General features: G+C 45.1%; 2 protein-coding genes across 2 annotated transcripts in view; one reads left to right on the top strand and one right to left on the bottom strand.

The window, feature by feature from the left end:
* DHX32 (DEAH-box helicase 32 (putative)) overlaps positions 1-14284 on the bottom strand; it is a 133696-nt gene that overhangs the window by 118205 nt on the left and 1207 nt on the right. The window lies entirely within an intron of this gene.
* Positions 11999-14284, top strand: part of FANK1 (fibronectin type III and ankyrin repeat domains 1) — a 153077-nt gene continuing 150791 nt past the window's right edge. The window contains exon 1 of the mRNA XM_089669648.1: positions 11999-12129. Within this exon, the coding sequence (XP_089525774.1) occupies positions 12063-12129 (67 nt within the window). The 5' untranslated portion in view covers positions 11999-12062. The remainder of the gene's footprint in view (positions 12130-14284) is intronic.

The raw sequence follows: 14284 nt of genomic DNA, 5'->3' as shown, positions 1-14284 counted from the left end.
AAATCAATAAACGAATAGAGAGAAAAATGTCCTAGACTTGACTTTCACTGGGTACTGTGTAACTACAAATCTTAGTTTATCTATTCTTACCTGCAAACACTCAGATCTAAACGCTACACACCTCTGATTTTCTGATATTAAAAGATGAGCGCTTTCCAGTGCCAACATTTTGTCAAAACACATGCTTTTGGCACAGCTGGTGGCAATGGTTTGAACACCTGAAAAGTTTCATTTGTTAACCATTTGAAGACTTAGGTGTATACCCTACAAACTTCAACAAAGTATCTTAGGCATATACTGTACGCCCACTTCCCCCACTACCCTGAACACTCTTGCTGGAAATCCTGCCTGTCAAAATGACAGCCGGTACTTATCCAGCATCACATACTGTATACTTTTATCTACAGGAGCACTGGTCAAAAGTAGAAAAATAATATTTTTTTCAGTTTTGGTATATTGTTAGGTTTATAGAAAAAAAATGTTTGTTGCAAAGGAGCCCTGTTTTTTGAAAGAAAAAAAAAAAATTATATATTCACCTTCACCTCTGAGAGAGGAATCATCTTCTGTTTAGTTAGTGCCTGGATGGCAAGGGTTTATTTTGATGTTTTGTTTATTTTGATATTTCTTGCAAACCTTTTTAATAAAACTGACAACCAGTCAGATTTTGACGAAAGCCTGCTGTGCGGTCTACCTTTGTCCCAGGGAAGGAGATCCCCCACCTGAGCTAACCCCACATATGGTGGATTTGGCGGGCAACTTCCTGAGCAAGTGGGAAGATGGAGGAAATAATAAGAGCCTTACTGCAGGCCAATGCAGTACAACGGGAGACAAATCGTCAGTTTGCGGAGGCCCAACAGGCACAACATGAAGCCCAACAGGCACAACATGAAGCCCAACAAGCAGACCGAGAGCTCCTTAAGCAGGTGGCCCAACACCTGTTAGAATTAAAGAAGGAGTCTGCAGATCCGCTGCCAGGGGAGCAGAAAATGGTGCGGGCCAGCTATGTTTTGCAGAAAATGACACCTGCGGATGATGTGGAGGCCTACCTCACAACTTTTGAGAGGGTTGCTGTTCGGGAAGGATGGAAAAAGGAGCAATGGGCAGGACTGCTTGCACCATTTTTGACAGGTGAATCTCAAAAGGCCTATTATGACCTGGAACCAGGGGATGCCCAGGACTATGAGAAACTGAAGGCTGAGGTCCTTGCACGCCTGGGCGTCACCATTGCAGTCCAGGCTCAGCGGGTGCATCAGTGGCATTACAGGGCTGACAAACCACCCAGGTCTCAGATGTTTGATTTGATACATCTCTCCAAAAAGTGGCTCCAGCCAGAGGTATTGTCAGGCCCTCAGATTGTGGAGCGTGTGGTCATGGACCAGTATTTACGTGCACTCCCTGCCACTTTAAGGAAGTGGGTCGGCCGTGGAGACCCTAAATCTGCAAACGAGCTGGTGGACCTGGTGGAGAGATATGCAGCCGCTGAGGACTTTTTTTCATTCACCTGGGCCGTACCCCAATGTCACTAGGGGTGGAAAACTATCCGGAAGATCCGGTAAGACTGTTCCATGGGCCAAAGGCTCAGAAAAAAATGATAAGACTATTGTGTCAGATAATGAGACTGTAGGCTTAGGACCTAGAGACTGGCCAAATAGGTCAGGAAGGTCCCCAAAGCCATTTAGAGGTTTAGGTACTGAACATATCAAATGTTATCGGTGTCATGCGTTGGGTCATATTGCTGCAAACTGTCCTTTAAATGATGAACCTATGCAATGTGAAAATGCTTATTTAGGAAAACGCATGTCTCTTTTTGCACAGGTGGTATGTACTGCAGCATGTCAGAAACGCATGGAAAAGCAAATGTGTGTGATTGCCATTGATGAAAAGCCAGTAACTGCTCTGCTAGACTCGGGTAGTGTTGTGACCTTAGTTAAAAGTGATTTGGTAAACCCTGCAAGCTTACACCCTAGCATGATTGGAGTTATTTGTATTCATGGTGATACACGTAATTACCAGACTGCTCTGGTGGAGATTGGTACTCCCTGGGGCCCTGTGACCCATTCTGTGGGGGTGGTGCCTTCTCTGCTTCATGAAGCCATAGTGGGGAGAGATTTTCCCCATTTCTGGAAGTTATGGGATAAGGAAGGGAGTCAGGAAGACCGAGCTCCCCCTGCTGGGGAAACGCCGGAAACTCCTGAACTCACTCCTGACCCCTTTGACTGCCGAGTGGAAGTGGAAACTGTGGGTGTGTCCGAGGAAGGCGTAGATCTTTTCCCTTTCTCTGTAATGGCTGGGGAGCAGGAGGAGTTGGATCCAACCCCAGACATTGAGGATATAGAACAAGAGATGATCGCTGGCTCTAGTGAGAGTAGACAGAATGTGGTGCCTGACTTAGAGGTCAGAAAAGAGGATTTTTGTACGGAACAACTGAAAGATTCCACACTTAATAGAGCCCGTGAAAACATTAAAATGATTGATGGGGAACCAGTGGAAAATGATGTAGCGGTGTCTTTTCCCTACATGGCTCTTAACAATAACTTGCTCTATCAAGTGGTAAAGCAAGGGGAGGAGGTGGTAGAACAGTTGGTGGTCCCCAAACCCTTTCGCCGGATGGTACTGGATTTAGCCCATGGGCATATAATGGGTGGACACCTGGGTGTAGAGAAAACAAAGGAGAGAATAACCCAGAGATTCTTCTGGCCAGGCTTACATGGAGACATCAAAGCGCATTGTGAGTCATGCCCGGAATGTCAATATTCTGCGCCCTCACCCCATTTTCGCAGTCCGCTAGTACCTCTACCCATAATTGAAGTACCGTTTGAAAGAGTGGGCATGGACCTAGTGGGTCCAGTAGTAAAGTCTGCCCGGGGCCATCAGCACATACTGGTTATACTTGACTATGCCACCCGGTGTCCTGAAGCCATCCGCCTTGCGTAATACCTCTGCTAAAAATATCGCCAAAGAGCTTGTCCGGGTGTTTAGTCGTGTAGGTATTCCAAAGGAGATATTAACGGATCAGGGCACGCCATTTATGTCTAGAGTTATGAAAGAGTTATGCAAATTGTTCAAAATCTCCCATCTCCGTACCTCGGTCTACCATCCCCAAACCAATGGGCTTGTGGAAAGGTTTAACAAGACCCTTAAGAATATGTTAAAGGTGGTGGACAAAGATGGGAGAAATTGGGATTTTTTGCTACCATATCTCATGTTTGCTATACGGGAAGTACCTCAGGCATCTACAGGATATTCACCTTTTGAATTACTGTATGGTAGACATCCCAGGGGATTGCTAGATGTTGCAAAAGAAACCTGGGAGACAGAGTCCACGCCCTATAGAAGTGCCATCGAGCATATCTCACAGATGCAGGATAGAATCGCAGCTGTCATGCCACTTGTTCGGGAACACATGAAGCAAGCCCAGGAGGTCCAGAGAAGGGTTTATAACCGGGGTGCCAGGATCCGTACCTTCAACCCTGGCGATAGAGTGCTGGTGCTAGTCCCCACCGTGGAAAGTAAATTCCTCGCAAAGTGGCAAGGTCCCTTTGAAATTAGGGAGAAAGTGGGGGAAGTAAATTATAAAGTTTACCAGCCAGGAAAAAGGAAACCCGAACAAATCTATCATGTTAATCTCTTAAAACCTTGGAAAGACAGGGAAAGTTTGTTGGCAGTACCAAGCCCCCAAAAGGACGTGGTTCCCACGGCCCCTCAGGTACCTATAACGGAAACCTTGTCAGTAGCCCAACAAAATGATGTTAAGGAGTTTGTGAGGAAAAATGGAGATTTCTTCTCCCACCTGCCTGGACTGACGACGGTCATACAGCATGACATAGTTACTCAGCCCGGGGTCCGCGTAAATGTCAAGCCCTATAGAATACCCGAGGCCAGGCGGGAAGCGGTGGCCAAGGAAATAAAGGACATGTTAGAGTTGGGTGTGATTGAGGAATCTCACAGTGAGTGGTCGAGTCCCATAGTGTTGGTCCCAAAACCCGATGGAACTATTCGTTTCTGTAATGATTTCAGAAAACTGAAGTGTGTCTAAATTTGATGCGTACCCGATGCCTCGGGTGGATGAGCTCATTGACAGGTTGGGAACAGCTCGGTACATAACCACCTTAGATTTAACCAAAGGCTATTGGCAGATTCCTTTAACGGAAGCTGCAAAAGAAAAGACGGCATTCTCTACCCCCGAGGGGTCCTTTCAGTATAAGCGGATGCCGTTTGGTCTACATGGTGCTCCGGCATCATTCCAACGAATGATGGACAAAACGCTAAGACCACATCGCCAATATGCAGCTGCCTATTTGGACGATGTCGTCATCCACAGTCCAGACTGGGAGTCTCATTTGTCCTGCCTGCAAGCGGTAGTAGATTCGCTGAGGGAAGCAGGTCTTACCGCCAACCCCAGAAAGTGTGCCATAGGCTTAGAGGAGGCCAAATATCTTGGCTACATCATTGGTCGAGGTCTCATTAGGCCTCAGATCAATAAAATTGAGGCGATTCAAAAGTGGCCCCAACCTGTAAATAAAAAGCAAGTCCGGGCATTTCTTGGGATCACAGGATACTACAGGCGGTTTATCCCCAATTTTGCCACCATTGCAGCCCCACTGACAGATCTGACGAAAGGTAGGGGGTCGGTCATGATTAAGTGGAATCCCGAGGCGGAGACCGCATTTCAAAGGCTGAAACAAGCTCTCTGTGCCCAACCTGTGCTTGTGACTCCAGATTTCACAACAGAGTTTGTGGTACAGACTGATGCCTCCGACGTGGGACTAGGTGCGGTACTGTCCCAAATCAGAGATGGGGAGGAGCACCCTGTGGTCTACGTAAGTAAAAAACTCAACAAACATGAGAGAAACTATGCCATTGTGGAGAAGGAATGTTTGGCCATCAAATGGGCCTTGGAGGCCCTGAAATATTACCTGTTAGGAAGACCGTTCAAGTTGGCTACTGATCATGCCCCGCTCAAATGGATGTGTGATAATAAGGAGAAAAACAGTCGAGTGACAAGGTGGTTTCTCGCGCTACAAGTGTTCAAATTCACAGTGGAACACAGAGCGGGGAAACTGCAAAGTATGTAGATGCCCTTTCCCGGGTCCATTGCCTGGTTGGGACAGTTGCTCAGCCGCAGGGGCTTGAGCAGAGGGGGGGGGATATGTGACAGTATGAACGGCAAAGTGATGGATGGAAGATATGTGTCACCTCGCATGAGGTCATACTGTGAGGTGTAAGGTGGAGTCCACTCCGGGTTTTCGGGGCCACAATGGCAGAGGTGGTTCCGAACCAGAGTTTGAACTCCACTAATGACCACCAACAGGTGATACAAGAAGGGCAGGGCTGGAGCAAGGAGTCGCTCGTGGCCTGGGACTCAGAGAGGTATTCTGAGAGAGCTGTGTGTATGGACTATACCTACAAGAAAAGGTTTGCTGTTATTTTGTTTTGGTGACAGGGAGAAGCCCTTCACCTCAGAGAGGAATCATCTTCTGTTTAGTTAGTGCCTGGATGGCAAGGGTTTATTTTGATGTTTTGTTTATTTTGATATTTCTTGCAAACCTTTTTAATAAAACTGACAACCAGTCAGATTTTGACGAAAGCCTGCTGTGCGATCTACCTTTGTCCCAGGGAAGGAGATCCCCCACCTGAGCTATCCCCACAATATCTCTATATATATATATTAGTAATAACAATAATAATAATGTTATACTTAATACTTCATTATCCTAATACAAGGTTAACAAGCCCAAAGCAGAAAGGTAAACACTTCTATGAATCATAATGAATATACAAGCGAGAGAGCTAAGCTAGTTAACCTCTTGCTGCCCACATAATGCATATGTGCAGTGCAGCAGCAAAAAGGGTAGGCTTTAACGTCCACACGCCGCATACATGTGTCTTAGGGTGGCTTAAGATTAAAGTGATACTAAAACACACACAGTTTAATTTACTGTAAGTATCTTAATGAGAACAAAAAAAAAAAAGAAAAAAAACACAACATCTAAGTACCTATTTCCTAATCGATATACAGCTGTCACATGACCCAGCTCTTTCTCAGCCTGTCTGCAGGGAAACATAAGCAGAAGGAGCTTCTAAAAAAAACAACAACAAAAAAAACAGCCTTTGGAATACATGGAATACAGAGTAAAAATAAATAATATAGATAAACTGTTTTCAATTGTCATACAAATATATATTTGAAATCACATATTTAATATTTTTGGCAATAACATGATGTGGGCTGTGTCATGCCTCTCCATCCTGTGTCTTAGAATAAGAGGGAAGTGAAGCCTCCATCAATCTATATGCAATATCCCACCCCCATTGTGTTTAGCTGGTTAGTGGGCATGGAGGAGGAGGTGGAGGGAACGTGTGGGCTGTCATTTACCAGTGTGTATATGCCCACGTGTGACTCCATAGTCACATGGGCTGCTAAGATGTGATAGGGAGGAAATGATCAGCATAGAAATACACTGAAAACTGAGGATATGCAAAACTGCGAACGCTGCTCTGCAAAATCCCTTGCTGCACTGGTGACATGGCCAGAAGGGGGACAGAGAACATCAGGATAAAACAGATTTTTTTTTTCAGAATACAGAAAATAAATCCCATAGTGACTGAGTATGAACAGCATGTAATACAGCATTTATTGATATATTTTTAATTTTTATATTTTTAATATGTGGTTTTAGTGACACTTTAAAGCGGAGCTCCACCCAAAAGGGGAAGTTCCGCTTTAAGAACTGCTCCCCCGCTCCCCATTGGCACCCTTGGCAGAGCTGCTTGCGCATGTGCAGCGGGTACCCGGCTGTGAAGCCGCAAGCTGTCACAGCCAGGTGCCCACACTGAAGATGCCGGCCTCCTGGAATACAGGATGGCCGGTGAAACGAGCCGAGCTGCGGGGAGACACCACAGGACCAAGGGACAGGTAAGTGGCTGTTTTTTAAAAGTCTGCAGCTACAGTTTTTGTAGCTGCTGACTTTTATTTTTTGATAGGTCGAGTGGAACTCCGCTTTAAGTACAGCAGTTCTGTTTTGATGATGCTCTTATCTCACATCATGTCTACCTGACAGGTTCTGTCTGATCAAGGGCAGATGATTCATGTAGCATTTACTTCCTGGAATCCATCTACCCCTAGCTTAGGTATACAGGTAGGTGGGTGTGCTTAGCTGAGAAAACCCTTCTCTCTTACTGAAGACTCCTGGGATATATGACATCATTTGCCTAGACTTGAAAACCAGGAAGTAACTGAAGAAAAGAAAAAAAAGGTTAAATATGATATACTTTCCTATCCATTTACTAATACTAGCAGCATAAGGATTAAAAATAGTCAATGCTATCTGTGCAATTGATAGCCCCTGCATGGGCGTGTTTTACTGCCTCTGTTTATACTGTTTAAAAAATTTAATAAAAACCATTGAAATAGAAAAATAGTCAATGCTGATTGACAGAGTGAATTTCCGTTTTAAGGACAGCAAAACGTCCTGCTGATCCTCTGATCTCACTTCATGCCTACCTGACAGGGTCTGTCTGATTAAAAACAATGGGCTTTCTGAAGTCTCTAATGACATGAAAGGCCCACAATGCTCCTGGAACCCAGCCATCATGTGATCTTTGTCTCGGCTTTGGGTCACACAACCATGAAACACCGTATTTACTCATATCTATACATTTTGCAGCAAATGACAAACCAAAGCACCTGGTGTAAATAGGTTGACAAGGTTTACCTAACCCATGGATGATCTGTAACCAGTTTTGGGTGCCTTATCATAAATAGTCACCTTCAATATTCTTCCTGCCTTTTCCTTTGTTACTCTTATTTCTATTTTCTGGGAATAAAAACTCAAAAGACAATCTAAGGTCATAATGTATTTCTGAAAATCCTTTTTTCAATACTTTATTTGAATTTAGAATGTTATTGCTTTTTATGAGCCCGCCGCAGGGGCCAGCATCACAGAGGAAAATAATGACAGCCCTCCGCCGCCACACCAAATAAACACAACCTGTTCCACATCAGCCGACGCCACTTCACTCTGTAGCTAAAAGTCAAGCTGACTACTCTAATTCTTCTACCGGAACTGTAATATCTTGCCGTTTTACTGCCGCAGCTTTTCTTCTCAGTTCCTGAGACATCCCTCCTTACTCTCCACATCTTCCTGGATAGACTCCTACACTTCTTCTCAAAAATTTACATGCAAGAACATATCTATGTGGAATTGGAATTTTATTTTAATTTTTTTTTTTTTTTTAACGCCTAGACTTCAGCACCAGAATCTTTGGTAGCTGAGGAAGCCGGCACAGTAAAGGTTAAGTTTACTAAAAGAGGAACTGCACCCTTAACATCAAAAATTTTACCTTTTTAAATCATTAAAAGCGGTATTAAACCCAAAACAAAGAATGTAATATATTGCAACTTACCAATCATTAGATGTGGTGGCTGCATTATTTATTTATTTTACGCTTTTTCCCCTGATCAGTCAGTAACACACCTCTTGTATTAAAAGTGCCCCCACCCTGGATGGGGAGTGTTAGATGGGCTAGCAGATTTAGATACACTAACAAACTGAAGCCAAACTCCAGCTCCTACTACAGTTACAGCAACATTGTTTTTTTTCTTTTGGGATAAGGGTTTTACATAAATAAATAGAATCTGATTATTGTAAGCACCCCATCAGTGGTAAATGGTTTGTCTCAACACTCTACTACTACATTTGATGGAGAGCTTGTCTGTTGAAAAAAACAACAGACTTAGTGGCTTGATCACCAGATGAAAATAAAGGAAAGAATAAAAAATAAAACAAATGCAGCTATATCTAAGAACTGGTAAGCTACAATATAATAAAATGTTTGCTTTGGTGTTTAAGATCGCTTTAAAGGCATAGTTCACCTTTATCAGGAAACTGCCTATGCAGGTAAGGGGTGCCTGCAGATAAATTGTGCAGCTTTAACCAAAGTTGAATAATTCCCTTGCTATAGGTGTAGGCCACACAGGTACATCCTGATGCCAGAATTAAAAATTCTAACAGATCGCATTATCCCATCCTTCCTTGTTGCTAGGACATTGCTAAGGGACTCCTATAGTCACAGGAGCAAGTGCTGAGCTCAGAATTACTGCATCAGGGAAGAGAAAACACATTTGAGAGGGTTTGAATCAGAGCAAGAGCTTGCACCTGTGATGGTGGAGGTGAGCAGTAACAGCTGGGAGTCTCTTAGCAACGTCATAACAACAAGAAAAGACAGGAAGATTGAATCTCAAGAGTTTTTCAGGAGTTACGTAAAAGGCCTACAAAGTATTGGGAAGCCTGCCTTTACACACACATGAACTTTAATGACATCCTAGTATTAGTCCGTAGGGTTCAATATTGAGTTGGCCCCGCCCTTTCCAGCTATAATCAGATTCAACTCTCCTGGGAAGGCTGTCCACAAGGTTTAGCAGTGTGTCTATGGGAATGTTTGACCATTCTTCCAGAAGCACATTTGTGAGGTCAGGCAATGATGTCAGACGAGAAGGCCTGGCTCACAGTCTCCACTCTAATTCATCCCAAAGGTGTTCTATTGGGTTGAGGTCAGGACTCGGATCGGATTGCCAGACAGAGAAGCATGATTGGTCACTCCAGAGAACACATCTCCACTGCTCTAGAGTTCAGTGGTGGCGTGCTTTACACCACTGCATCCAACGCTTTGCATTGCACTTGGATATGTAAGGCTTGGATGCAGCAGCTTGGCCATGAAAACCCATTCCATGAAGCTCTCTACGCACTGTTGTTGTGCTAATCTGAAGGCCACACCAAGTTTGGAGGTCTTTAGCTATTGACTCTGCAGACAGTTGGCGACTTCTGCGCACTGTGCGCTTCAGAATGCGCTGACCTCGTCCTGTCATTTTACGTGGTCTACCACTTCATGGCTGAGTTGCTGTTGTTCCCAGTTGCTTTGTTATAATACCACTAACAGTTGACCGTTGGATTTTTAGTTACAAGGAAATTTCACGAATGGACTTCGCAATGTAGGCAACCTATCATGGCACCACACTTGAATTCACTGTGACAAATGTTTGTAGAAGCAGTCTGCATGCCTAGGTGCTTGATTTTATACACATGTGGCCATGGAGGTGATTGGAACACCTAAATCCAATGGTGTGCGTGTTATTAAGATCTACAGGCGCCCCTTTCCTGCACAGTTTTTTTTTTAAAATAATTATGCCTTTGAACTTGCCCCTGTATGAAAAAAACAAAAAACAACCCACACCATACTTACTAGTCCATGGAGTCCAGCTTTGTCTTGCCTGCAGGGAAAGTTTCCCTGTACTACTTCCCCCCTTGGGTCACCATTTAAATGGAGATCCCGCACATGCACTGACACTTTGCAGGGATCTTTGCCAGGTCTACGAGACCTGGCAGGTTCCTGCAGCACATGTGTGCATGCCCTGGACTAACATGTGCAGGAGTGCCTCAGACCCTGCCAGTAAATGGGCAGAGACCCCATGCGGTTTCTGTCCGTGCGCAAGATCCCACAAGCTGCCTTCTGGGATGCAAGATGTTGACTCCCAGGACACAGTTTGCAGCATATTTTATACAACAAGTCGCATTTGTCAGGCAGTACTGCCTCCAAATGAGACCCATTGAAGTAAAAGCTTTGCTTGTGGTGTGGTATTCATTCAAAATCCTTATTTGGCTGAGAAAAAAAAAAAAGTGTTTTAGGAGACAGCAGTTTTTCCTCCTGAATGCCCAGCAGCCATTACTTAACGCCCTCTGAAAAGTGTGCTGAGGGACTCAAGATGAGCACATCTGCTTGTGTGCCCACCCAATGTCAGTAGGCCAAGCAAGCAGGGACGGAGCCGGAGGCCAGAAGGCAGTGGCAAGAGAGAGGCTCAGCTGGGGCCACAGGGCAATCCCAACTGGCATTGCACTCTTTCATTCTCCCCCCCTCCTCCAGTCCCAGGTGGGTGCTGCTGGGGTTCTGGGCCGGACTCTCTCTGCTAACCTCCCCCCTCTATTTATTGGTCCCCAGAATAGAGCAGGTCCCCAAAATACCCGGGAAAGGTCTGCAATACAATTAACCCCTTCCCAACCTGGGCAGCCTAGCTACATAGTGCCTTCAGTTTAATACATTTATGGGTACCCAGTAAACACAGTTAGGCCCCTTTCACACAGGCGTTCTGTTTTTTTTTCCATCACTTCTGTCGCATTTTTTTCCAAGAAAAAACGGATCAGTTCACATCAGTTTACCATTTGTTTTTTGTCTGTTTACATCCGTTTATTTATTTGTTTAAACTGAAGAAAAACAGGGTTTTCTTCTGTTCAAAAAAAACTTATGTTAACAGATGCGGACAGATGATCATCTGTTTACATCCGCTAGTCCATATACAATAAATACAAGGGTGTCCATTTTTCATCTGTAAACGGACAGATAAAAAACGGACATACGGAATGCCCGTGTGAAAGGGGCCTTATGGGTAAAATAAAGATGAGCAGGGTGGACAGCGAGGAAGGAGGGCGTTGTATTGAACGGTGTTATCAACAAATTGCTACGCAACACTTTTATTTGGCACATAAAATGGTAAACAAGCGTGCGTACAGATTTCCCAGCGTGCCGATCTTTGTTACCCCCCCCCCCCAAGGGGAGTCTATTGTTTCCAATCAGACAACCCGTCTGGTAAACTAGTCTGGCGATAAGGAGGTCACCAAGCAATCATTGTACAGGACCCCTAAGGACTCTGCAGCACCTACATACATTATGAGCCAATATGGCTTCCCAACATACAAGTAGAAGCATGCTCTGATCTATTCATCATTTGATGGCACCAATGCATGCTGTCTCTATAGAAGATGAGGTCTACCATTGCCCCCACTATAATATAGTCCATACTGTATATATCCAGTGATCAGGGATGACACAGGACCCCTCCACAGGACCCCAGCTATATACTCACTATTGCCCATTCCCAGGGCTCAGCCGGGGCAGTGACGTCACCCCCTCGCAACGCGCCACTTCTACACAAGCTTTCTGGACCTTCCGGCTCCCGTCGGCCTCCTCCACCACGCGTCACCATAGCAACCCAATGTAAACACCGCCCCATGCGGCTTCCCGGGAGCCAAACAACACCGCATCCGCCAGGGACAGCCAGCAACATGGAGAGTACAGGTAATACTGAACACAGCAAGCGGTCCACACGGACTGCATACACAGTCTGGATAGCAAGACCTGTACTGCCACCGAGACTGGAGGGGCTTTAAAAGTAGAACTAAAAGCAAACTTTTATTTTGGATGAAGGAAGGGTTATAACCCCTGGCAGGTTTCTTTCTGACATCTGTGTCCCATTGGGGAGATTTCCCTTCACGTCCTGTTTCATAACCAAAAGAGCAAGTGAGAGGAAATGCCTGCAAATTAGGGGAATCCCGGGGTGTCACCAGAACTAGTGTCCCCACTGGAAGATTTCCCCACTCCTGGTGACAACCTAAAATGTAGGATCTCCTTTCACTTTTTCTGATAATGGTCACAAGGACAAAGAGAGGGTGAATCCGCCTAATGGGGACACAGCAATAGAAACCTATCAGGGGTTCTAATCCCTCTCCAATCTATCCAAAACTAAAAACGTTTTACCTTTAGTTACACTTTAACCACTTGCCTTGCAGGCACTTTTACCCCTGTGCCCGGACCAATTTTCAGCGCTGTTGCACTTTGAATGACAATTGCGCGGTCATGCAACATTGTACCCACATGAAATTTTTATCATTTTTTTTCACACAAAGAGAGATTTCTTTTGGTGGTGTTTAATCGCCACTGGGTGGTTTATTGTTTGCACTATAAACAAAAAAAGAGCAAAAAATGTGAAGGAAAAAAAAAAGTTTTTGTTTCCATCATAAAATTTTGCAAACAGGTAATTTTTCTCCTTCACTGATGTGCGTTGATGAGGCTGCACTGATAGGCAGCACTGATAGGCACTGATGAGACAGTATGGATGAGCAGCACTGATGGGCACCGATAGGCTGCACTGATGAGGAGGCACTGATGGGCAGCACTGATGGGCAGCATTGATGGGCAGCACTGATGGGCAGCATTGATGGGCACTAATAGGCAGCACTGATGGACAGCATTGATGGGCACTAATAGGCAGCACTGATGGGCAGCATTGATGGGCACTAATAGGCAGCATTGATGGGCACTAATGGGCATGGATGAGGTGGCATGGATGGGCACTAATGGGCATGGATGAGGTGGCATGGATGGGCACCAATAGGCTGCACTGATATGCAGCAATGATGGGCACTGATAGGTGACACTGATCATCAGGGCCGATCTGCTCTTTGACAGCTGCCGGTTACCGCCAGTACTTTCCTAACGCTGTAACAGCATGAGGAAAGTGCAGCAACTGTATTTACTCTGATCTGCTGTGTCATTGGACACAGCTGATCACGTGGTAAAAGGCTGCTGTGATTGTCATTTTACCTCATCACATGATCAACTGTGTACGTAGGACACAGCAATCGCTGGGTGTGCGCCGCTGACGTCATATGACACCCTCCCAGAACTGGACAACCATGCTGTAGCCGTCATTTGGCTATAGCTCGGTTGGCAAGTGGTTAAAGGAATGCTGAAACATCTAATGAGAATTTAAAGGATAAATTCACCTTTTGCTCAAAAGTAATAAATGCACATTTTTTGCAGGTAAAAAAAAAATGTGCATTTATTATTTTTGTCTGCAGGAGCCTGGAAAGCATTGCACCAGTAGAACGCTGATGCCATGCAGGTCTCCTGCAGACCTGTCAGAATATCTGCTTGCCGTAGGGGATGTATGAGCAAACAGATCTACTGACAGGAAGAGTCAATGAACTACCACGGCGCTCCGCAGTACTGTGGTAGTTTATTGAAAACTATATGACAGTTGCCAAGGCTGCCGGGACTTGTAGTTCATTCATTCACAGAACAGTGAATGAATGACGCGGCTTTGTGGGCAGAGTTCCACACGGCCATGCTGTTTTCAAATCTGACAGATAGTATGGGGAAATTTCTTCCGTCAGAGGGAGTGGGGAGCAGCGAGTGGCGGCTGCAACATTGGTAACATGTTACATGTTCCACCCTAAAAACTAGTTGGTTGAGGTGTATTTATACTGCCCTTCTCCCCCAAAGAGGAACTATACGCACCTTCACTACAGCACTGAGATGTCCCGGAGCTCCCTGACAGCTGCAGACATCTTTAGCTGGTCTGCTTCCTGGTACTGACCTTCTGCAGTTTTCATTGGCTAAGTCAAGATGATGTCACTCCCACATGTGCGCGGGAGTTCACATATATCTGCAT

This window comes from Staurois parvus, unplaced genomic scaffold (genome assembly GCF_062004578.1).
Source record: "Staurois parvus isolate SC_StPar_1 unplaced genomic scaffold, SC_StPar_1.0 ptg000009l, whole genome shotgun sequence".
NCBI lineage: Eukaryota > Metazoa > Chordata > Amphibia > Anura > Ranidae > Staurois > Staurois parvus.
Note: the sequence above shows the minus strand (reverse complement) of the source record. Positions and strands in the feature narration are given on the sequence as shown.